At 29.7% G+C, this 25,784-nt stretch overlaps 1 protein-coding gene across 1 annotated transcript in view; it reads right to left on the reverse strand.

Annotated features, from left to right (window-relative positions):
* Positions 1-2,087: 2,087 nt before the first annotated feature.
* The window catches only part of Dop2R (dopamine D2-like receptor), a gene marked incomplete at its 5' end in the record, with an annotated part of 123,468 nt that continues 99,771 nt past the window's right edge, over positions 2,088-25,784 (reverse strand). The window contains 3 exons of the mRNA XM_088235168.1: positions 2,088-2,302; positions 17,454-17,644; positions 19,648-19,926. Coding sequence (XP_088091294.1) covers positions 2,088-2,302; positions 17,454-17,644; positions 19,648-19,926 — 685 coding nt within the window. The remainder of the gene's footprint in view (positions 2,303-17,453; positions 17,645-19,647; positions 19,927-25,784) is intronic.

Here is a 25,784-nt window from a genome sequence, read left to right on the forward strand (position 1 = left end):
CCCTATGATAAACTAATAATAAATTGTTTATCGTGACAAAATATATTTTAATACTTTGTTATCTTTATAATGTATTATTGTTGTAAAAATGTGTATATTTTATTGAATAAAGAAAAAAAAGTCTGTAAAAGTTGCGAGAGTGACAAAACTGGTAAACAACATATTATCGTCGCATGGTCTAAGTAGATTAAATTGTCAATACGGCATTATGAAAATTGTTTAACAAATACAAAATGATCGACTTATATTTAGGAAAGTATTTTTTAGAAAGACGTTCAATTTTAAATGTATGGAATGATTTTTTTAACTAACGATCTCACGTTTAACACTTTAAAACAATGATCGTGGTAAGAAAACTCACAAAAAATAATCAAATTAAAATAATATATTTAACATCTAAGTTTGTTGGTAACAATAAGTGAAGGCGCATGATAATTTGTAAAAAAAATGTGATATTGATTCTTTTTAAAATGCGTTCAGAAGATCATATAAAATACGGCTAGCAATTATGTCAACAATAAATAAGTAAAAACCAAAATGTACATCAAAACACATGTCAAGTATGATTTAATAAATACTATGTCTAATTAACTACGGTACATCAATTTTATTTACACTCTTTAAAATTAATTTAAAATCACTTTCAATGTCTTTCATGTATTCAAATTACAGTTCTATGTGTTATTGTATATTGATTATTTTAGTTTACAAGTAAAAAGTTCACCACTTTCATATTTCACAACCTCAGTTTTATTGCGTATATCAAATGTTCGATTTTTATTGGGGTAACTTTTAAGGAAAAGGTCGCACTCACTAGAATTTGGGAAGGACTTTTACAAAAGAGCTTCGAGTAACTATTTAAAAAATCTAAATGTATCATTTTATTATTATTTTGTTAGTAAATTAACCATCTTACGTTAGATTAAACGATGGGTGTAATTTATGCATAAAGTATTCATTTATTTAAATACCGAAAACATAGTCGTGAAAATGTAAAATGTCGCATATTTTAAAATAAACTTAAGCACATAAATCTATGGAAATAGGATAGAAGAAAATTTACACCACAAAGCCACGTAAGTGTGGGGTTAAGTACAGACACCATAAAAAGTCACGCGTCTCTACGGTTATTACTTTAAAAAAGTAACAAGACATAAATAATCAAGTTGAATTGTTAAGTAAAGTGTTAAATAAGCATACGTTTTCAAAAAAAATGTATAAAATATTGTAATAAAATAACAAACTAACATTTTTTAAGTAAAAAAAAAGAAACATAAAAAAAAACATTTTTTTTAGCTTATCACGTTATTTTTTATATTTTATTCAGCTTTTTAACGTTGCCTAGTATGAAAGTGAAATAATTCGGTAAGAATGTCGCCCGTATCATGAAGGTTTCAGCTCTTAAACTTCACAAATAAGTATAGATGTTCAAACATAAGCAGAGTAGTGAATGTTACAAAGTTTGTAAGTGAGCACCTTAACCAGCCAATGACAGGACCTAATCTCTGTTAATACCTAGACTTTCCTTCTTAATTTATTAAATGGATAAGTAATGTTTTCCATCTCTTTTACAATACATATATTTTTCTGTATATATATATATATATATATATTCAATGTCTTAAACATTTTTTGATACGTCCTTAGTAAAACGGCGACAGACAGAATTTTATTAAAATACTGCCAAAAAAATTGTAAGTTTTTAGAAAAAGATGTGGTTACCTTAAAAAATGTTTTTTTTTAATTTTTCATGTCCCAATATTGCATCTTCGGGAAAAAAAATACTAAGCATACATTAAAAAAAAAATTACAAAAGTGTTGTTAATTTATTTTTTAATTAACAATATTTAGTTTGTAGAAACACTGCCAATAGACGCAAATGTGATATTACTAAGATAATAAAAAAGGGGTAATCTTAGTTGTGCGATAAATTGCCAGCGGTGATAATATAATTTTGACCCTGTGAAAAAACTAATACCCTCAGCTCTTTTGTAAAATGATCTAGTAACACAAGTAGTTCAGAAGAAGTTTATAGTCGACTAACTACAGAATATTTACTGAGCGAACACGACCATGTAGTTTATTGGCTAAGTGCCCATATGCATCAGTTTCTTGAACGCCTTTCGGAACTCTGGGTTGAAGATAGTGTAGATGACGGGATTCACGAAGCTGTTGATATAACCTAACCAGGTGGTCAGGATGAAGGCAGTCACTCCAGGTTGGCACTGCCAGCCTAATTTTGTACACATGGCGTCCATAATGTTGCAGGTGAAGAAGGGCACCCAGCAGAAGAGGAACACACCTGTTGAAAGGAAAAATACATTTAATTAATATTTACATTTTCCAACAAACACTTTAATTTAGTTCAACAAAGTTATTCGATTTTTTTCATTCTGATGTCTATCGGCTTTTGGGGAATTTTCAACTGCTAAAACATGGGTAAAAAGTTATGGTAAATCAAATTTCTCTACAACAGTTTGATGCACAAAGCACTTCATTGGTATACGAGCCGCAGCGTATCTTGATCATTTTAATAACATGGACAGTCTTACGCTTCAGGTGCCAGTTTTATGTAAAAACGTACAGTAAATTTTATTGTTAAGATTAAAAACCATATTGAGAACTGAAATCGAGACTTCTTGCATGGCAAACGCACTAATTATTAGACCACAAAAAGGACGGGTAAAATATTTCAAATAAAATAAAAAACAAAACACTACGTTTTTTAACACTTATAATAATAAAAAGTTGTTAAAAATCTCAAAGAAATAATTCAATGCCCACTTATGGAGATATTTTTTGCTCTATTTCTTAGAAAAGAGTTGCAAATATTTAATTCGGTTTTTTATTTTTCGACAAATGTGTAATTCTCGACCTTAGAATCTACGGCCCGTCGTTTCGTTGTTTATTCTAACTTATTTTAATAATGGCAATTCTAGAATGGTTTTTTTTTATATGGGCGGCTACAAAACAACTTATAGAAGCGGGGCGCAAATTATTACTGTGAGTTAAAAAGAGCATTTTAATTTTTAATTTAATTATAAAATTAATAGACACAAAGTAAATGCTTCATATCTAAAGTTTATTTAAAACATAATTAAAGGAATGTTTAAAAACCTTCTTTTATAGCACATTAAAATTTTTATTCTTTCAACATGATATAATTTGCAATGTTTGTTTTTATATAGTTATAATTTTTATGTTGAGGTATATTAAATATTAAAAAAAATACCAATAAAGAAAACGGATATTAAACAATGATTGTAATTACGATGTGGAGGATTGTGAAATACATAAAAATACACAATATTGTTTCTTACAATGCCATACATAGGCTTTGAATTAGCAGCCATCCTGTATCTCAACCAAAATAACACCTTTCGTGACGACAAACTCAATCCTATGGTATCTAAAGAACACGGAGTGATTATGCAAAACAAGCTTTTAACAACATATTTTGTGCGCCGAAACAAACGTAAAAAATTACTATTCACATTTCTGAAATACGAACGTGCTCCTTAAGACAGCTTTATTTCCTCTAAATGCTATCTCACGATTGTAGGAAATGGTACGTAAATTTTCACGCCTATTTTCTCTAACGAAATAACTATTATAAATTCCCATTTCACAAACCCCTTGAAAAATATATATTTTTATAAAAATACGTTTTTTTTAAAAATATATTTTAAAGAGCTATTAGTAACATATTACAATATCAAATCATTTTACATCTCATTTGGTTATTATAGTCATAATGTGCTGTTTAATGTTGATTTAAAATATGTCTTCAATATATTTTTTTAGTAGATAGGTAACACATTTTAATGTCTGCATTGTTCATTATGTTATATTTAAGGCCATTGAACAGTATTTTTTACTGTTCCACATTTGTTTATGATTTTTTTATGTTGTAGTGTTGAAGTCTGATATTATATTTGTCTACCTGAGCATTTTTGAATACAGTTTTGTAAATCTTAAATATTTCCCAACAAAATTTTGCGTACAATTTTTATCGTCTCAATTTTTTTCAAGGTTTTTATATCAAGCTGGTATAAACATAATGTATTCTTATGTAGCATATATATATACATATATATTAATTAGTAATTGTTTTCGAGCACCTGAAGGAAATAGGTAATTGCACAAAATTATATTATGTAGTTTCTATTCAACGTATAAAAAAAAACAAAAATATTTGTAAAAAACACATTACAAAAATACTTTTAAGTCCTTTGTCATCACAATTCACGAAATAGTTTGCTTTTCATAAATGCCCGTTTGACAAGTACCAAATAGTAGAAAAATATGATTTTAAAAGTAAAAATCAAAGCGGGAATTTTATAACAACACACACATTAAATACAAATATTCAATAAACATGTTTTAATTATTATTTTTTTCTTTTCATTTCGGTTTTAAATATTTCTGATTTTATTTTATTTCAAGAAACCACTGTAAAAATACGACTCTTCTAATATACAGGTCAGGACTGCCAAACTATAACTTATTAGTTATTTTTTTTTCAATAAAAAAAAAATACTTGAGTTGTTATTATTTACTCAAATATTTTAATTTTAGACTTTTTCCCAAAAACCGTAAATAACTTGCACTGGAAAAATGGAAATTAAGTTATGGTATAGTGGGATTGAACCTCAAATTTTTGGTCCGTGAGTCCACAATACTACCACGGGACCACAACCCGGTTAAAAATAAAGCCAAACAAACTGCTTTTCTTTGAAAGCTCTGCTATAGATTGCACTAATACACGTATATCAATGTATTAAAATATATATTTTTTAATTGTTTTACCGTTTCCAGTCTAAGTAGGGACAGAATATATTTGTTTGACCTGTGTTTTAAAAAAAAATTAATTGTTTATAAATTTTTAACATATTACAACAGAGATGAAGAACATTTAAGAGAAGGTAATATAGCAGTCCAGGCATCTACAGGGCTTATGACCTGTCAATGGCTAGTTTAAGTGGCCACCTTATACACTGTGTAACATTCACCATTCTGCCTATATTTGAACATCTTTATTCCTTCAATTCTTTTATCTATTGATGTTTGTGAAGTCAAAGAGCTGAAACCTTTATTTATGCGGGTGAGATTCATCTAATTGAATTATTTCACCTACATACTAGGCAACGCCTGAAAATATTATTTTTTCAATTTCTATACTTCTTCATGGACCAGGTAATTAATCAACAATATTTTGAGTTTGTCCAAATTTTTGTAGACAAGGACTGGATTCAACTCCCTGGGGAGCTGTTTATATTAACATATTACAACAGAGATGAAGAACATTTAAGAGAAGGTAATATAGAAGTCCAGGCATCTACAGGGCTTATGACCTGTCAATGGCTGGTTTAAGTGGCCACTTTACACACTGTGTAACATTCACCATTCTGCCTATATTTGAACATCTATATTCCTTCAATTCTTTCATCTGTTAGGTCATAGGCTCTGTGGATGCTTAGTTTTCCATATTTCCTTCTATAAAAAATTCTTCATCTCTGTTGTAATATGTTAATATTAACAGCTCCCTGGGGGGTTGATTCCAGTCCTTGTCTATAAGAGTTAAGTTTGTGAAGTCAAAGATATGTAGTATAGTGTGTAGGTGAAATAATTCAATTTGATGAATCTCATCCGTATAAATAAAGGTTTCAGCGTTTTGGCTTCACAAACATCAACATATGAAAGAATTGAAGGAATATAGATGTTCAAATATAGGCATAATGGTGAGTGTTACACAGTGTGCAAAGTAGCCACTTAAACCAGCCATTGACTGGTCATAAGCCCTGTAGATGCCTGGACTTCTATATTACCTTCTCTTAAATGTTCTTCATCTCTGTTGTAATATATTAATATAAACAGCTCCCCAGGGAGTTGAATCCAGTCCTTGTCTACAAAAATTTGGACAAACTCAAAATAGTGTTTATAAATTCCGTTAACATAATAAAAGTACGTATTTTATGAGTACGTATTCAAATTAAACAAATTCGTTATAGTATACATTATGTTAAATATAAATTATATAATCTTGCCAAATATTTCTTTAATACTAGTTGTTTAATCTAAATTTTGATCTAACTAAATATATAGGTACGTCTTCTGATACACGTATATTGATTTTTAATTTTTAACATATCCGCTCAAAAGAATATAATATATATATTATTAAATCGTGTCTTGAATATTTTCAAACACCGGTGGATTCTATTCATTTTCAAGAAAATAAGTAAAATAGCTGTTTGGACCAATTCTCAACCAAATCCATATCTACCTACCCGTCCTTCCCATTTTCTAGCGTACTCCATGTAACAATAATTCTAAGTGTGAGTGCCGGAAAAAACATTATATTATCAGTACACAAATAACATTCTACGAGTGATGTGCATTTTCTTTCATCAAAATCATTCAACAAACGAGCTGTGCCAGCGTCTTACGACCGCCAGCTTCATCAGCCAGGTTTCAGCAAACGTCACGCCTCATCATCTGCAGGTTAGTGGAGTTGCGCAAACTTTCTTCCTAACAATAAAGTCCACTTACTAAATTTTCCTCCTCCTAGAACGAGGCAATCTTCACACCTCGTCCACTCCTCAACCATAGATATGCGTTTTTATCTTAAATATTAAACTCTATTGCTTTTATCGCAATACAATTACAAAATGAGAAATAGTTTGAACAAGAACTTGCCAACTAGAAATTGTATCGTTCTCATAAATTATTCATGAAGTATTAATTGTAATTCTAATTGTGGACAAGTGGCAAGGACCCCTCGAGTTTATGGAAACCACACTGATAGGAACTAAATAATGCTATATGAATAACTCTACGACAAGAACTTAACATGAATGTTATTTATGTGATAATATAAACCCATAAATTATCATAGGTATTGCAAAGGCTTTCAATGGGGTAAGCTAAAAATGTATCCAAAGATATCGTTGTAAACCATTAATTAATTAGACTTTTTTACAAGTTACCTAATTTTATAACATTTTTGTGAATGTAGCTACTTTACTGGCTCATAGGCACATTTTGGAGTTTCAAGCATCACTCCCTCCTACATAAAACGTTCTTTCAATTTTAAAAATAAAATAGGTTTATTTTTAAGAAATAAAAATACGTCAGCAAATAAATCAGAGTGACTTTGAATTCAATTTCATTGATTTATGAAGTTTACAAAATTTGTAATTCAAACATTAAAAAAAAAATTACCCAACCTTTTTAAAATGAATAAATTAAGCGCAAAACGGGTACGTTAATTGAAATCAGGTTTTTATACGTTGGGGCTTGTTACTCGGACCTTTGATTCATAAGTTTGCTACACGACTTCAACGACAAGCTAATAATATTTTACTTGCATTGGATAATTTTCAATTAAATATTTTGACTATCGGGATCTCCGGAAATATCGAGTACCCTAAAACAAATATTAAATATGTATAAAGCCTTTATGAGAGAGAAAGAAATGTTATCGAATTAGGTCACTAAGCAAGATACATATGTTATTTTAATAACATGAAAAAAGACAGCGATTATCAGGCAATTATTTCATAACTTCAGGTTATCTAAGGTTAATCTAAGGTAACGTGAGGTTGCCAAATGCAAACCAAATTATAACGCTTGTTTGAAACCTATTCTTTTCTATGGATGCAAATCGTGACACTTCACTTAAGTCTAAAACAGCAAAATTCGAAATTAAGAGTAAAAATCTCTCCTAATAATCTTAAGTAGCGGTTGCTTGTCTTTGAAAGATTTGAAGTAATATGAGAACGAACGCAGTAAACTCCAGTGACAATTTCTATCAAACGGAAGCGATACGGTTGGCATGGCTGTGTACTGTAGATATCTCCTGAGAGCATTAAACCCACTTGCCTACTTTACAAAGCATCAGGTTTTGGATGTCTTGGATGTCCACTGCTGACTGTATGTCGTCGGTTCATGTCAGAAATACGGAACGGGAACCTAACTTGGGAAGATGCACAGAAGCAGGCATATGACAGAGATGCCTGGATGATCTTCGAAGACACCATATGCTCCAACTATGGAGTGGACATAAAATGATTATGATGAACTTCAGGTTGCCACACAGTGACTAGAAAAAGTTTTTTCATACCGTATGCTTATGGTTAAAAATGACTTAAAAAGATAATTTCATAAATTAAATTAAATTATTTTTTTATAAACTGAGTCTTGTCATTTTTCCAACCCCTGACAGGATAAAGTAGGCGTCAAACCCATCCAATGGAACAACAAAACGGATGTTTTGTCATAAATTATGAAAATACATAATTTCCTGTAGTCGTACCATTTAACGAATATTCCAAAATGGAGTGGTTCAAATGAATAATAAATACGCGAGTAATTTGGAAAAATATGTGCGCTGTGTTAAATTGTAAATGAAAAAAATATTGAGGAATATTTTTTATTATGCTAAGGGAAAGCCGCACATTTTTTGTTGATAGAATGTAATGCAAAGCAAACACATCGAAATATAAAGTATCATTAGCCTGTGATTCTAGGTAAAAAAAACAAAAATGTGAAATTTTTTGTTTGAAAATGGAAAAAATGGAGGTTTTGACGGAGCAAAAAAAAACAGCAAATAATTGCAATTTTTGCATTTGTATTCTAGTTGAAACTCGTTTTATGGAATATTATATTTCTGTTTTTGAGTTGAATTGTTTTATGAATATTTAATAATTCAAAGTCAAAATGATGGTAACTTGTACAATTTTGTGATTCCATGAAAAAAAAGTAAATTTTAGGCATTTTTAATGGGCAACATATCTATATTTACAAAGAACAATGTTTGTATGTGTGTCTTCAATAGGCTGAAATACTGGACCGATTTACGTGCGGTTTTCAGCCAAAGGTAGATCTTTGCCATGAGCATGTTATAAAGTTTTTGAAATCTTCAATCTGTTAAGTAGAAAAAAAACATAGACGCAATAAATATTTTTTTTGTCGTTACTGGGGCTGCATTAGTCGAGAATGCATATACAAAAAAATGGAAGGATGTTGTTTTTTTGTGTATTAAAAAGGTTGTTTTCGAATGTTTACAAACAACAATTGTTTTTTATGGATCCCAATCAGATTATTTCCTTTTATTCATATTTATTTATTTTTAATGGATTTTCAGTAACGATAAAATAATATTAACTGACGCATTAAGCGTATATGAATTAAACATTTTTTGAAAATTGCATTACTAGAAAAAAGTGCACTTCTGTTGGTAAAAGAGCAGAATTTGACATTTGTCGAAAGATTTCTATATTTGAATAATAGTATTTTTTTGTTTTGAAATTCAAACATAAACAAGTACCTACTTATCAACGAAAAGTTACACCATCTTTTTTCTTTTATCTGAACAGTTTTTATACGCTTTCACGCACAATCAGACAAAACCGGCTGGCGGTTAAAGAATGACTTAACACGCGTTGTTCATGACTGAGCGTTTGGGCATGAGTTAAATTTCATAATTTTAGAGGGCTTAGGGTGCGTCTATGTGTACTAATGGGTCAATAGTTTTATTAAGAAAACCGAACCTGTTTCTTTGGTTACGTAAAAGCACTTTGAAGCAAAATTTGTCAGTAAAATTACTATTATTTTATCTTGAGAGGAAACGCAGTCTGATTTTTCTTTTTACAAACGTATTCCCGTATTTTCACCCTGGATAAATAAATCGTTACCAAAAGCGTGTCTCAAGAGTTTTGCTTTATTGATGAATAGTTTATTATGAGAACTAGAACCATAAAAAAACCCACAAAAATATCCAGTTTTTTTCCCGGCCTTCGGGCGCATGGTAAACAAATATGATTATCATTTTTTAAAAAAGACATAATATACCGACACAAAAAATTTCATTTTGATACTCTACATTAAAAAAAGAAGAAAATTTTTTTAGTTTTGAGGTGCAGAAGAGGGACAGTAAAACGTTGATTTCGTCTATTTTAGTTGGGCGTAAAAGGTTCGACATGCAGTTGTTTTTTTCGCATAGCATCGGGGAGGCATCTTCAAGACAGTGACAGAAAAACAATGTTCATATGCCTATTTATCAAAATTTCCTTTCACCGAATATCCTCACAATTTATGTAGTCCGATAAACAAAAATAATAATGTTTATGTACATATCTAATTTTAAATAAATATAATAATTGATATCAAACTTTAATTGTGTTCATTTAATATATACATATGTACGAGTTTGTACTTAAATTAAGCAAAAGATAAGCATTGCCGGGTTTAGCTCGTTGAATATAAACGTTACGTGTTAACGTCACAAACAAGTTAAGAACATAAGAACGCAACCAATTTCAGGTACATAAAATAACTCATTATTAGGTGTACCTAAATGTCAACTTACTAAAGCGAAATAAATAAAATGAAATTTTTTTGCCATTCTTCTGCCCAAATGCATTACATTTTTATAGACTATTGTGTATATAATATTTCACCATAAGATATAATCTTATCTTCAGCCGAAAACTGAACGAATTTAAATCAATTTAAAATTGGAGCAGCAATTAAGAGTTTGAGTGATTCAACTTTTTTTTTTGTCAGTGTGTCGTATTTAAAAAAATTATTTAATTATTTTGTAAAACATCATATATTATTATATTTTAACCAAATTCTCCCATTTTTTTAGTTTCATACACTTTTTATCAAAAGAACTATCGTTCGATTTTTTTAGTTCGATAATTTTTGCAAAATTTTTTTATATTTTTAAATATAATTTTACCAATTAAAAAATTCACCTTGAAAAATCATGTTTTCTAAGTATGCTTAAAATAAATTTATTGATTTGTTTTTTAATATTTTTTTTGAATTTTAAAACGAATTTTTGGTGTAAGAATTTTGAATATTCATACGTCACAAACAAATTCATATTCAATAATCTAACCATATTAAATACATTTTCACTTAAAATAGCTTTTTACCGATATAACTAAAATGTCCCTTTTAAAATAAATGTGTATTTTTATATCAACAGAAATATATAATATACGTTACCAGAATCAGTGGTGAACAGACTAATTTATTAACTTAGATAATTCTGAAAATAATGCCAAAGCATGTTAAAAGCTTTCTTTAGAATTTACAAGTTTGGTCTATCTAGATAGAAACTATAATATAAGTTCTCTTTAAATACTGTCCAGTTTTGTTTTGAAAACTTTCAATTCGGTTTTTCTCGAGAAAAATTATGACATTAAATAATTTTCTTAGACTCTTCTGCTAAACTTTGAATTTGTGACTCAAACCCATTAACCCTTCAACCCGGCACTAGCGAGGTGGGTGTAACATACACAGAAAAAATGTTTTTGTAAAATACTGAGAGATGGATAGGCAGATTTTTTAAAAACAGTGCTTTTAACTAATATTGCAAAATATTATTTTTTGACGATGTACGAAACTCGATTGGCCGCTAGAGCTCGTCGCATGTAAGTTAGATAACACATCTATTCTTTTATTTAATTAAATTTTTAAAATTTTAAAAATAAAGCGTAAAAAAATAATATAATTGATTTTTTTTAATCTCTGTTTCCAGGTATATGAAGATTGGTGAAATGGAACCAGAACCCCAAACGAGCATTTTCGACTCGATGGCTGCTCTTGGGTAAAAAATCCGATTAAGGGAATCACGTGAAGATAAGTCTGCTTCGTTGTGTAGTGGTTGACGCGTTTACCTACCATGCTTAACCTCTACAGTAGTAAGATATTTTTGAAATTTTAAAATGACTGTATCTCGGTCGGTAAAATAAATATTTTAAAAACGATTTATTTTTCATTGTCGAATCGTCCATAAATGTCAAAAGTAATCAAATTTACTCAGACTCAATTTTAACAGACAGTATCTGGGTTTTATAAAGAAATAAGTACTTGGTCCCAACCGTAAGGCCATACGCTTCTTGAGCAGGATTTTTCCCGCCCCACACGTGGTGCGGTACGCGCCAAGAGGTTAAAGTTCGTGAATTGATCTCCGTATACATGAAATATCAATGTTGACGGTTGTTTAATAGTTTCAAAATGTTTTAACAATATTTCATTGTTTCTAGAAATAATAGTTGAAATACGCTGCATTTGATTTGCCGATGCAGCGTCTTATGCACCACTTGGCGAAGAAAGGTAAATGATGACTTATTTATTTATACGTTTTTTTTTTACAATTTATGTAAGAACAGTTCTATATATTATTAATATTATATAATATTGTATGTGTTTATTGTTTAGATGCCATCTATCGTAACTAGGAGTATATTTTATTTTTTTTATCAATGTTTCGATACGGGTTTTGCCCAGTGAGTTTTTTTTACAGAAAAAAAAAGAATTACTCTTCTCCAAAACTTTATTTTTTTGGACTTGCACCTAAAGCATAAGACCAATCATCTTATTGTTATTCATTTATTTTATTAGGTAAACCAACAGCATGAACAGAAATATTTTTTTTTTTTTTATATTAGCGTAGGACACTCATGCACATACCAAAAAAATTGTTTATACTTTACAAAATAATTTAAATTAAGTTTAATGTAACAAATGTAAAAGATAAAAAATTAAAAATATATTTCTTTAATAATAAAATTAAATAATATCTGCTTCTTTCAATGTTTCTATGATTTTTGACTTAAATTTAGATAAATTACCATAAAAAATATTTGCATCGGTAAATATATTGTTATATTGCTCGCATTTATGAGAGGTATAATTGATTGTTTTAAATACTCTGTTGACGTGTTGTCTGTGTAAAACAGAAGATTTTGTCTTGTCGGTCTAGATGGCACGCGGAATGGAAGTCTTTCAAGTAGAGTGAGGAAATTAATTTGAATATTTATTCATTTGTATAAAATAACTGTTTTAACATTATTTTGCGATTTTTAAGAGAGTTTATTCAATGATATTGCATACAATTAGCATAGTTAGAGAAGTTATGGCTTAACCAGTAGTCAACCTGTTTAAAGAATGTATCTTTATGTTGTATAAGAACATCAAATAAGGCTGCATTTCGTTTACTAATGCAGTCCGATATGCACCACTGAGTGAGGAAAAAGGAATGACATATTTTTTTAAATAATGAAAACGTTACGCCTAGCCGCTTTGTTAAAAATCAGCATTTAGTTAAAGGGTTTTAAAAACCCCACTCTACCACCACCGTAATATATTTTTACCTGACTATGGACGGGTTTAGAGTAAAGTTGTTAGGGTGTTCGTTTTCCAGGTTCTTTTCACATAAGTTTTTAGAGTAGAGAAATAATAACGCTTAATTCTCTATTTTGGCACGTGGATCCATTTCCATTGCACAGATCGTTAAGTCTCGAGTAAAGTACGGCTAATTTTATTACAGCCGTGGAGAAGTATAAAAGTGCACTTTTAAATTTATTTCCACATTAACAAAGTTTCCAGGTAATAAAGAAGCAGAAAAAGAGGAAAAACTTCCACTGAATTTAAGAGAAATAAAAAGATTAGCGGTAATTCATTTAAAAATATAATTTAAATTTTCAAAAAACTTATTTACTGCTTTTTTCAAATATGGACCTACTGAATCAAACGGCCTCGTGCTGTAATGTTCAGCGCTCAGAAGTCTCGGGTTTGATTTCTGACATAATAAAAAGAAATATTTATTTAAAAGGGTGTTTTTACTCTGAAGCGTAAGACTGATCATCTTACCTTCATGTAACTTTTTTTTTAAGACTCGCAGCGATTGGTGTACCAATGCAGTGCCTTATGCACCATTTTATTTATTTATTTATTTAATGCACTAAATACACAATTTTGATTTTTTATGTCCCGAATTGTTAGAAAATTCCGTGTTAAGTCGGGACTCTTCTATGTATAAATCAAAAACATTTATTAACATTTTTTTATTTAATTTTTTTATTGATAAACCTTTACGGGTTACATACATTTGATAAAATATTTTTACTTTTAAAATTCACATTTTACTGTTAATAATAATATTTTTAACATCTTTTGTAAAGGTTGTCTGAAACTTTTGTTTAGTTTTGTCTGGTAGTTTATTATTTAATTTCAGTCCATGGTTTATAAGTCTCGATTGTCCTTTTCTCGTTTTAAAAGGTTGTATAAGATATAATTCTGATATTATCGTATTGTGTTCATGTTTACTACAGTTTTTTTCAAGTTTTAATTCTTCGTTTACAATTACATCAGTGGCCAATTTATGAATACATTTCAAGAATTCAAGTTTAAAGAGTTCAGTTACATTTGATAAATTAAAAGTTCTTTAGTTGCTATTATATTAAACTATGTACAAAATAAAAATAGAAAAATATAAATAATAAAAATTTATACATCTTGAAAAATGGAATGCAGAAAAGTTATATAATAATACATGGCAATATGTTATTAATAATTAATAGTAATTTTATAATTCAATTCGGTAATTAATTGAAAGTAAAAACAAATACAATAAAGTAATAATAGTACACATCTTCATATAAGGTAGAATATGTAATTTAATAAATATAATAATAAATACAAACATAATAATAATAGACATAATAATTAATAAATACATTAAGTGCGGAAAGGGAAAAATGATGATGATGATGAATCAAATGAATAAATAAATAGGTACCTATATTGAAAAACGACTTAGCGTGAATTTATCAATATTTTGAGTTCACATTAAAAAAGGTTTCAGCTCATATACATAATAGTTGACCGATGGAAGAGTTGAGTAATTGTGAATGTTCAAATATAGGCAGAATGGCTAATGATACACAGTGCACAAAATAGCCATATAAACTAACATAAACCAGTCCAACAGATTCAATTAAATATTTGGGAATTTATAAAGATGGGAATTTAAGATGAACTAATCAAATTGACCATATTAAAAATAAATTGAAAAAGCAAATTTACTTTTTTAAAACTATAAGAATTATAATAAACCTAAAAGAACTTGTAACAATATATTACGCAATAACTCAATCAGTTTTGGAATATGGAATAATTGGATGGGGATGTGCAAATGACACACTGATCAATCAAAAAATAATTGAACAAAAAGCTTAAATGAAAATTATCTTAAGAGTCCCAATCAGAACTAGCTCCCTCGGTGTATTTGAAAATCTTAATGTAAAATCTCTAAAAAAAATTTATGTAAAAGCTTTGTTACTATACGCACGTAAACATTATTCTCTACCTTCCGTTACAAATACAAGAGTTACTAGATACTCCACCCTGATGCTGCAAAAAAATAAATACAACCTTCGGTCTAAGAGGATTGGCCTATTACTCGGTTAAAGTGTACAATCTACTTCCATTATCCATAAGGACAATTAGTAAGTTCTCACAATATAAAATTGCTATTAAGAAATGGATAGTGGAGGTGGGTTGCGCACGGATCGATGAGTGGATCAAGCCAAATAGGTAAAATGTGTGTACTGTTTATAAAATTTGTTTTATTGGTCTATATATATTGGTTATGTTTTTTATTATTATTTTGGGTTTTTATTGTTTATTATGTTTATGATAATTAGGTTAATTAAATAAATTAGGTTTTTTTTTATTGTTGTTACTTCTCCCACAACATAACATTGTTTAATAATTTAGTTAGTGCATCCAAGCAATGCTTTTTAAAATGCACGTTGTGTTGGTTTCATATTTTTGTTCAACAACTATGGTGAAGGTGTAAAGTAGGTTTTGCATGTTGGTCTAATTGGTGTCCCGACGAAGAGACGAGTACGTTTCAAAACCGGTAGACATAGAAAAATCGGTTAGGGGTTATAAACATTTTTTTATTAACAATTAGTACATAATATTTATGTAGTTTTACTCAATGCCTCTTAAATTAGTTTATTTATGTTAAGACATTTTTTTAACATCGATCATATTTTATTATAGAAGTAAAAGACGAATGATACTTTAATCCACAAATTTGGAATATCCAGCGACCGGTTTTTATCACTTTCGTGACATCTTCGAGACTGGTATATTTATAAAGAAATTCAATGTATTTATACAAAACAGAGATATGGATAGAACATTCTAAATTATATAAAAGTGAATTGAATTAAATTATTTTGGTCTTCAGGATCATTAACGAAGTGTTTCAGGTTAACTAATGAGTTGATATAATGATATCTCTAATAAGTTAAGTATTATCAATTTTATATTTGAAGCACTAACTTTGTGGTTATTCATTATAATAAAATAAATAAAACAACTTTGTTTTTAACCACTAATTTTTATTTTTCACCGACCGGTTTCAAAGCAAACAAGCTTCTTTGTCAAGGTTTACATAACTAATGAATTGATTCCTTTTTATTTTATTTCTATCATGTTCACTAAATACTACACGTGGACCCAATAAATCAGGTGGTTTTTTTTTTAAAACAATTATCAAATTCCCTACCATCAAACACTAAACCGGCTTTCTACACAACTAATAATATTGGAACATTGTTAAAAAATCACAAAGACAAAGTCCATAAATATAATAAACCTGGAATATACCAATTAAATTGTAATGATTGCGATTCAATCTACATTAGAAAAAACTAAAAGAAACTTTAATATTAGAGTAAAGGAACACTTAAGATGAGTAAATAATAATAATTTTTCCGAATTTGCAAATCGTCTGATAGAAAATAATCATAATTTCAATAAAGACACTGGATTAAAAGTACTTCATATTGAAAATAAAATATTAAAATTAGACAATTCAGAAATCTTAAAAATTAAAAAAAGCGATTTATAATAAGAAAACAATAATTAATAACCAAATAAACAATATTTCTTTTAGTCCTCTCCTGGCTTACTTCGAAAATAAGGATATCAAATTACCACCCGTGTAAGAAAAAAACACTTGATTTATTGGGTCCACGTGTAGTATTAAGTGAACATGATAGAAATAAAATAAAAAGGAATCATTTCTCTAGTTACGTAAACCTTGACAAAGAAGCTTGTTTGCTTTGAAACCGGTCGGTGAAATATAAAAATTAGTGGTTAAAAACAAAGTTGTTTTATTTATTTTATTTTTATTTTAGTTTAAGTATTGTTCATACAATTTTTTACTTGTCCCATCCTTCGTGAGCATTAAGACAATTAAATTAATTATCATATAATTATGAATTCTCTATACTTACCTGTGTTTTGTATAAATACATTGAATTTCTTAGCAAGTATACCAGTCTTGAAGATGTCGTGAGAGCGATGAAACTGGTCACCGGATATTCCAAATTTGTGAATTAAAGAAGCACTCGTCTTTTATGTCTATAATTAATTACAATGAACTTCCATTCCAAGAATTTTCACTTCCAAACTTAAATGTTTTCGATCATATTTATAGTAAAAAGTTTCAAAAGGTGCTATTTAAATATCAAATATCTTATATGTGCTATATCAAAAAAAACCTTTTTGTTTATAAGTGGCAAATATTATTTTCAAATAAAAATAACATAATAAGAAGATAAACATTTTCTTACCAAGCACAATGGCCAAGGTCTTAGTTGCCTTCCTTTCTTTCTTGGCCGAAGACTTTTCCCTTTTCTTCTTGCTGGCTTTGTTGACCTTGTAAATAGTGAATCGTGATGCTGCTGTGGCTTTGCGTTCTTTAGATCCTCCTGATCCGATTCTCGTAAGCTCTTCGGCACAACGGACTATTGTGGAAGCAGTTCTGTTGAAGAGAGAAATTGTAAGATGTTGTTCATTGTATCTGTATTTTTATCCTTTTACTATACAAGTACATATGTATATGTATATTACATCATTTACCACCAAACTGATATTATTTCGGTTATTTATAGAAAAATTGTCATTAACTTCTTAATTTATTACAACAGAGAGGGAAAACATTTTTGAGAAGGGAATATGAAATGTGATAAACGTAAGTTAATAAAATAAGTTCACACATAAAATAACAGTTTTAATATTATAAATTAGGATATTAGGTATACAAAAATGAAATATAATAGAGTAAAAGTAAAGATGTAAAAACGTTGTTGTAAATACTGCATTCGACTATGTTAATCATAAAACAAAATTGTGAATATTAAACCGTGTGTGACCACTTAAACCAACCAATAACAGATCAAGAGCCCTGTAAATGCATACAATTTGATATTTTCATATGTTTCATGTTCTCCATCTCTCTTGTAATATGTTGAGGATATGTGGTGTAAGACAGTTTTGATGAAAAGGTCCATATTTGAAGATTATTATTTTTTCTTTCTCTTGCAAATGTCTCCCCGATACTGTGCGAAAACCAAAAAAAAGAAAAACTGCACGTCGTGCTAATTTGGCCTCAAAATCTACACAATCTAGGTTTTTTGGCTGGCCCGTTTTGATTTCTTTATTTATTATATGATAAAGGTTGAAAATGAAACTGTATGTGCCGGTAATTTATCCGTTTTTCAAAATAATTTATCATATGTTTGTGCCTGACGTTCGAAGACGGTAGCTATTTTGTATGTTTGGATGGTCCTGGCTCCCATAAGAAACAATTTATCAAAAAAGCAAAACCATTGAGATTCGCCAATGGTAAATATCTATGGCGTGTAAAAAAACTTTCTTCTAGTACCATGCGTGGTCCGTCCATATATTGCATGGAACTGATGGTTCCCTAAAAAATGCTTCTAATCAATTAGTATCTATTTTTTATTTTTTTAATAAAATCAACCATAACTCAAAGAACCTTTTAAATAACTACAAGAAATATTTGGTTATTGGTTTGTTATTTTAATCGTAGTGATCCGAGATGGATTCGATGTTCATTTGTTATACCTTTTAAAAAATTGCGACAACTCCACACGCAATCTTCCGACTGTGCAGTTATGCGTGGACTGGTATAAAATACACTGCGCTCTATCTGATTTTAGAATATGGAACTGGGTGCTTTAGCTCTTTTAAAATTGTCCTTTAGTACAGAATTTCACATGTCCGGGCATGCGCAAATAAAGATATTTAGTATCTGTGTAATCACCTCTAACAGACATCCAGCTGTCTGATTCTGAGTCCGTGCTATCGCAAGTTAACGCTGAAATCAACACAGCCGCGCTTTACTTCAAACGTGTATTCAAATCCGTATTCTAGGCTGGTATTCCAAACGCTCTCGTGGTCGTATTATTTCGTGTATTTTTGTGTGAAAAACTGTTTTTTCGTCCCACGAGAGTAGTTGAGAATAGCACTCCTGTTAACACGAGCTCGTGTTAAATTATCACGAACTTAGAATCAGACTACAGGTTTATTTTTCATTTATTGTGACGGTTTTATAACAAATTTAGTATTCAAATTGGTGGACATGATGGCATTATGAAAATAAACTATGAAAAATAACTTTTATGCTGAAATTACAAAGAAAAATTGATTATTAGTTTATTTCAAAGCACTGGATTTGAATTTCTGTGTTAAAATATGTATGTACCTAGTACCATGTGACTGCTTCCCTGATCGAAAATTTCACCACACGCTTCTGTCTAGTACCTACCATAATCCAGGGAGAAAATATAGAAATACGTTTGTATGAAGCATATTGCTTGAATTAATTACCCTTAAATTAATTAATGACAATTTTTAAAAACTTTTTTGGGTAACAGAGACTAATTTGCATTTTAAAGGTTAAAACAAATGTAATGATTTTTTTTTAAAGTAATGAAAGCATTTTAACAGTTGTGTAATTACCTTAATGGAACTTTTTCTCCACGTGGTGATGCTGTGCTTCCATTCTTAGTGGAGTAACTCGAGCCTATTCTGGCGATGATCGTTGCTTTTCCCTTAACCCCTCCCAGGCTGACAGCGGACATTCTAGAGTCCCGTGGACTCCGAGGTCCGGGAGACGCATCTCCATGGTCCTTTAGGCCCGCTTCGTCATGGGCGCTCAGGTTGGAGGCGGCGTAGCCAGAGTCGTTGTTACCGTTGGCGTCTGCGTGAGGCTGCTGAGTTGCCAGTGAAGTGATAACACTGAAAACAAAAGAAAAAATATATGTAATAGGGAAATATCACGTACTACAAATACCGATAAAAATATATAAAACGGATTGAGAATAATTAACTGTATTTTCAAAATCAATAGGGATATTGTAGAAAAATGTTTTCATATATAACTTTAAAAAATAAGTTACTCGAAAAACGCGGCATGTTTAGCATTTACAGTTGTGGCGTCAAGATTCATGACTATATTCTTGAATGAAAACTTGAATGGTTTGGAACAAAGTTGAAAAGAAACGTGACGTATTAGGGGCGTGGCCAAATGCCGTTTTTGCGGTCACTGCAATAAATTATTCAGCTGTATATATATTGCTACATTTAATCGATATACCCCAGTTTACATATTTGAATTATGTATTAAAAACCGCAACATTTTATCTATTTATTTATTAACAGATCATTACTTTTATCGACCTTGTGGTGTAGTAGTCACCACGTTTGCCTACTATACAAGAGGTCTCGGGTTTGATTCCTGACATGGTTGAAATGAAATATTTATTTAAAAGGATGTTTTATACTATAATATTTCATAGTACCTGGACTGGTACCTGAAGCGTTAGACTGATCATTTTACCTTTATGCAACAAAAATGATGATGATGAAGATCATTATTATTCTGTTTTTTTTTTACCACAACAAGCCTTGAGGCCCAATTACAGTGGTGAATTACAGCACAGTATACCCAAGCTTGAGAAAACTCCTATTTGATATTTGTGTTCTTGCCGGGTACCAAACCCAGACCCTTCCGTGTGTGAGTCAAGTGTCTTAACCATAACCATAACCACATAAGTTCCAACTCCATGGGACCAAAGTTTTTTGTTGAGTTGGGACAAATAAAATAATCAACTCTGAAAAGACTGTGGGAAATAATTATATTTTAATGAAAATGATACATTATCGCGTTATTACACCCAAAATACGAAATATTCTAAAGTTTAAAAAAACACACAAAAACATTTTTTTTTTCTAAATTTCATAGATATAAACATATAATTTAGCCCTTCTATTGCAAAATAACCTAAAAAATTATATTTATTGATTTGGTGTTTATTTTGTAGAACTCCACATTTAAACTTATTATATAAGAAATAAAACACGGATTTGAGTCTACTGAACACTTTATTTTATTTTTACAAATATAAAAACAAAACTTTCGTGACGATTGTTTCGCTTTGTAAGGCCATTTTCAAACGAATGTGAAGATTCGATGGATTGAATTTTAAAATTATAAAGAACACTAACCTATTATAATATTATTGTTTTATTTTCCACAACTATTATCTTAAGATATATAAATATAAACTTCATCAATTATCTTACAATACACACACGTGTGTCAATAAATACTTATTGTGTTATAAATTTTTCCGAAATTCAAATATAAATACCTAAATTCCCCATTAACTAATAAACACTAAGCTTTGGCCTGAACTATTGGTTTTTCCCACAATTATGATTAATGTACATGCTATAGTTCATAAAATTATTTTATTTTTACTTGAGTACCTTGAATTATATAATAATATAAAGACATTCAATCCATCTAATCTTTATATTCGTTTGAAAATGCCCTAACAATGCCAAAGAATTGTCAGGAAATTTTTGTTTTTTTATTTGTAAAAATAAAATAAAGTGTTCAGTAGACTCAAAAAAGTGTTTGATTTATTATATTATAAGTGTTAAAATTATAAATACGCAGGTCATCCTCAATGCGGGCATCCACCATCACGGTCAATAACTGACTGAATCTTCTTCATACAAACACCCGCCACAGAACAGCGTCTTTCTCTTCTTTTTTTTTTATGCTTCATAAAATTATGACAGGAATAGTTGACTGTGCAGAATTACTTACTTTAATAACAATCATGTGCCAGCCAGGATTTGCAAACGGTACCACCTGTTCCATGTACCAATAAGTAAAACATCGTATGTTAAAAATGCTTTTTTTCGTAGGACTTTTTCAGTGCAAAGTACAAATTTAAAGACATACACTACACAAACATCACTGTCAGATTTTAAATCTACACTAAAAATGCATTATGTAACTTAGTAGACATTCTAATAATAAATATGTACATCTCCCTTCCCCTCCTTATCCTCTCTTTATGCATCCTTGTCCTAATCCCGCTCAGTTTACAATAATTTACTCTTCTTATTTAAAAAAAAGTGCTTTTTTTATTATTAAAAAATTTCCAGGTAAATGAAAATATCATTTTTTATGTACAAACTCATGTATTTATATAAGATGTATTAAATTTTCTTTACTAACTTTGTACACTTTGTAGCAATCTGTTATGAGTTCTAAGTTTATACACTATATCTGTTTATATATTAATAAAAATACTTTTATAGTTTTATTCCACTTTTATTTTTTAATTTTTTATAATTTTTTTACCAGTGACCAGGTTTCGTCGTGACTGATATCGTCAGTAATACATGTAATTCAAATACGATTTCATTATAAAATTTCATAAAATTATATATTTTACACCAGTTTTTATTATATACATTCAAACAAAACTGAGATGAATAATATTTAAGAGAAGGTAATATGGAAGTCTTGGCATATACAGGGCTTATGACCTGTCAATAGCTGGTTTATGTGGCCACTTTACACACATTCACCATTCGGCCTATTTTTGAACATCCATATTCCTTCAATTCTTTCATCTGTTGATGTTTGTGAAGTTAAATGTTCTTCATTTCTGTTGTAATATATTAATATAAACAGCTCCCCAGGGAGTTGAATCCAGTCCTTGTCTAAAAAAATTTGGACGAACTCAAAATATTGTTGGTTATATTCTTTTTATTGTTATTATCTTATACTTAAATGATTTTAACTTAAAAAAAATTATATCCATAATTACAAAAAATCATGATTTACAACCCCTGCTTGCACTTGTATATAACATAGAAATTTGTTTAGTCTTCCACCAGTCTGACGATGTTGGTCACGACGAAACCCGGTCACTGGTAAAAAAACTATAAATAAAAGTGGAATAAAACTATAAAAGTATTTTTATTATCATAATTAAAATGCAGTTCCACCAAGAAATGTCAGTAGAAAAACTCTACATCTGTTTGTTTACTTTAAATATGTATGAAAAACTATTGGTTTTCCAAATTAAAAAAAAACAAAAAATATATGAGTTACATTTATTATTTACCGGGTTTATTATGAACAAAGTTTATTATTCATTAAAGTTGATTTTTCTGTTTTTAACAAGTTTCTATTTTATAAGTGTTGGGATCAGGAGGAATATTCTATGATGGGCAAATCAGGCACTTCTCTAGCATTTGCTCTAGTGAAGATGAAACCACTTAAAACTCTTCAGAAGAAGCCAGCCTGTTGACAGTCATCGACAGGCCTTCTGTTCCACTTGAAGAGTGTTCGGCATTTTGAGTCCCATTCTGGTTTCTCTCTGTCTTTTTTGTTATGAGTTCTATCTTCGTGTTCTAGAAATCATACTTCGTAGGATGAATTGCCTATAATAAAAATCTTCGTGCTCTCTCTTATACAAATTAATTGCTTTATTATTATAATTTATTTTATTTTATTATTTTTTCACGCCCATAAGGTTTTTATACACATGAAAGTTTTACAAAATATAAGTATATAAACAACATTTAATTTAAAAAATACAATATAAAGCAACAAAAGATAGAACAGTGTTAAAAAGTAAAGTTGGTATAAAAAAAAAAAGATGAGTATATAAACAACATAGATTTTAAAAAAAAAAAACACAATATAAAGAAATAAAATACAGGAACAGTGTCAAGAAGCATAGTTGGTATAAAAATAAAAAGATGAGTGAATTAACAACATAAATTAAAAAAAAATACAATATAAAGTAATAAAATATAAAACTGTGTTTAAAAGTTAAGTTGGTTTTAAAAAAGTTAAAGCAATATATATATATATTTCTATTTTTTTTAAATTATTTTTTTTTAAATAAACTAAAGAAATACAATTGAAGGTTTAAAGCAGCTAGGTACATAATGTTATAAAATACAATATGAACAGAATATTAAGTTCTATTTGATAAGGAACATATACATTGATATTTAAAATTTACAAGACTCACGCTAAAGACATCGATGTTGTTAGCATATTGGTTCGCGAGTACATACATCCGCATTACTGGCGAATTCGCGCTGTAATTGGTCGATGATGGACCGCAGTAGAACAAAGTATTACATCGGGTAACTCGACCAGGCACTCGCACATTAATCAAATTGATAAGTTCACAACAATCGAACATCGACATTATTATTTTAAACAAAAAAGCAAGTCATTTAATTTTCGTCTGTTTTCTAATGTTTGGATGTTTAAATAATCATTTAAGTATGAGTAATTTATGTATTCAATCGGTATACTTAATTTAAAATTGATAAAACGCAAAAATTTATGCTGAACTCTTTCGATGTCTTTAACATGATATTGGCGTCACATTCATTCTTCGCGTTGCAGGGATAAATGTTTTTTGTATTATAATCCGGCATAGATACAAATTTTACTATTTTAGTACATCATTTAAAAAAATTACATGGGAATCCCATTTCCGACCAAGAATGTTTCTTAGAGCTCTTTTCTGGAGAACTTGTATCTCCGAGATCTTGTTTTTATTGGCGAGACTCCAAATTCAGGATATGTGTGGGAAGGTATCATAGCTTAGAGATAATTTAAGTTTATGACCTGTTATAAGCTGGTTTTAGTGACCGCTTCACACACTGTGTTACATTAAAATTCAGACATGTCCACAAACATTTGAACACGGCCGTACTAAAAATATTGTTGGATAAAAAGGAATGAAAACTTTTACAGAAAAAAACCCAGTGCGTATTGAAAAGGGTGAAAGGAAAATATATTATTTACAATAGTTTCAACATTTTGTATTGTAATATGAAATTCATGGGATGTGTTTTAATGCAACAGGTGTTTCATACATATAACATTGTCCGGTTTATACCAAGAAGAAAGTAGGCTGCTTGTGGTATAAAACTGCCTTATTTTAGATTGAGAAGGGTTAACAAAATAATTACATCCTCTGTTTAAGCCGCACTAAAGTCATAGTTTATTTATATTATAAGGGTGAACGTTTTTTTGAACAAATACAACTTAGTTGCGAGTGTTCTATCTACGTTTTAGTTTCATATTTTCTGTGCGCCCAATATGATGAAGGTGTATTTGGGGATTTTATATATTTTTATAGGAGTTGCTTATTTTTTGCCTTGCTTATTATGTACAAGGCTTAAATTAACTACAGCTACAGCTTGCCCACCACATATCGCACACCGCATCTGAGGACATAAGTCTCCATGACGGTGCCCACATACACGGAAAATTTGCTCATTGTCAAACGAGAAAAGCCGCCGAAGGAGCTCTCTGAAATTTGAAAGCATCTTTGTGCTGAAAGAAGGTAATCGTAAGGCCTATATTAACTGCAAAAGGTATGTTATTTCTAATATTTCTGACTTTAGTATGAGGATCTGGTGGGGTTGATGATAATCGGCTGTGGCCTTGTTAAAGAACTTCTGCGCATTTGTTTTAAGAAGAGGAAACCATAGAAAACTCATTCAGAAGAAGTCGGACTATTGACAGGAATCAACAGGCCTTCCGTTCCACTCCAGGAGCGTTCGGCATTTTGCGTCCTATTTTTATTTATTTCAATAATTACCTTTACTATTTTTACCATGTATCATATTACCTCATGCGATAAGTATTGTATTAGGGGATGTATTGGGGGATTTGCATGATAGTTTTATAAATGTTCTAACGAAGAGACGTACATCTCAAAACTGGTAAACATAGAAAAGTCAGTTAGTATAAA

This window comes from Micrasema longulum, unplaced genomic scaffold, assembly GCF_059751315.1.
Source record: "Micrasema longulum isolate JH-2025_06_02 unplaced genomic scaffold, ASM5975131v1 h1tg001340l, whole genome shotgun sequence".
In the NCBI taxonomy this organism is placed as follows: domain Eukaryota; kingdom Metazoa; phylum Arthropoda; class Insecta; order Trichoptera; family Brachycentridae; genus Micrasema; species Micrasema longulum.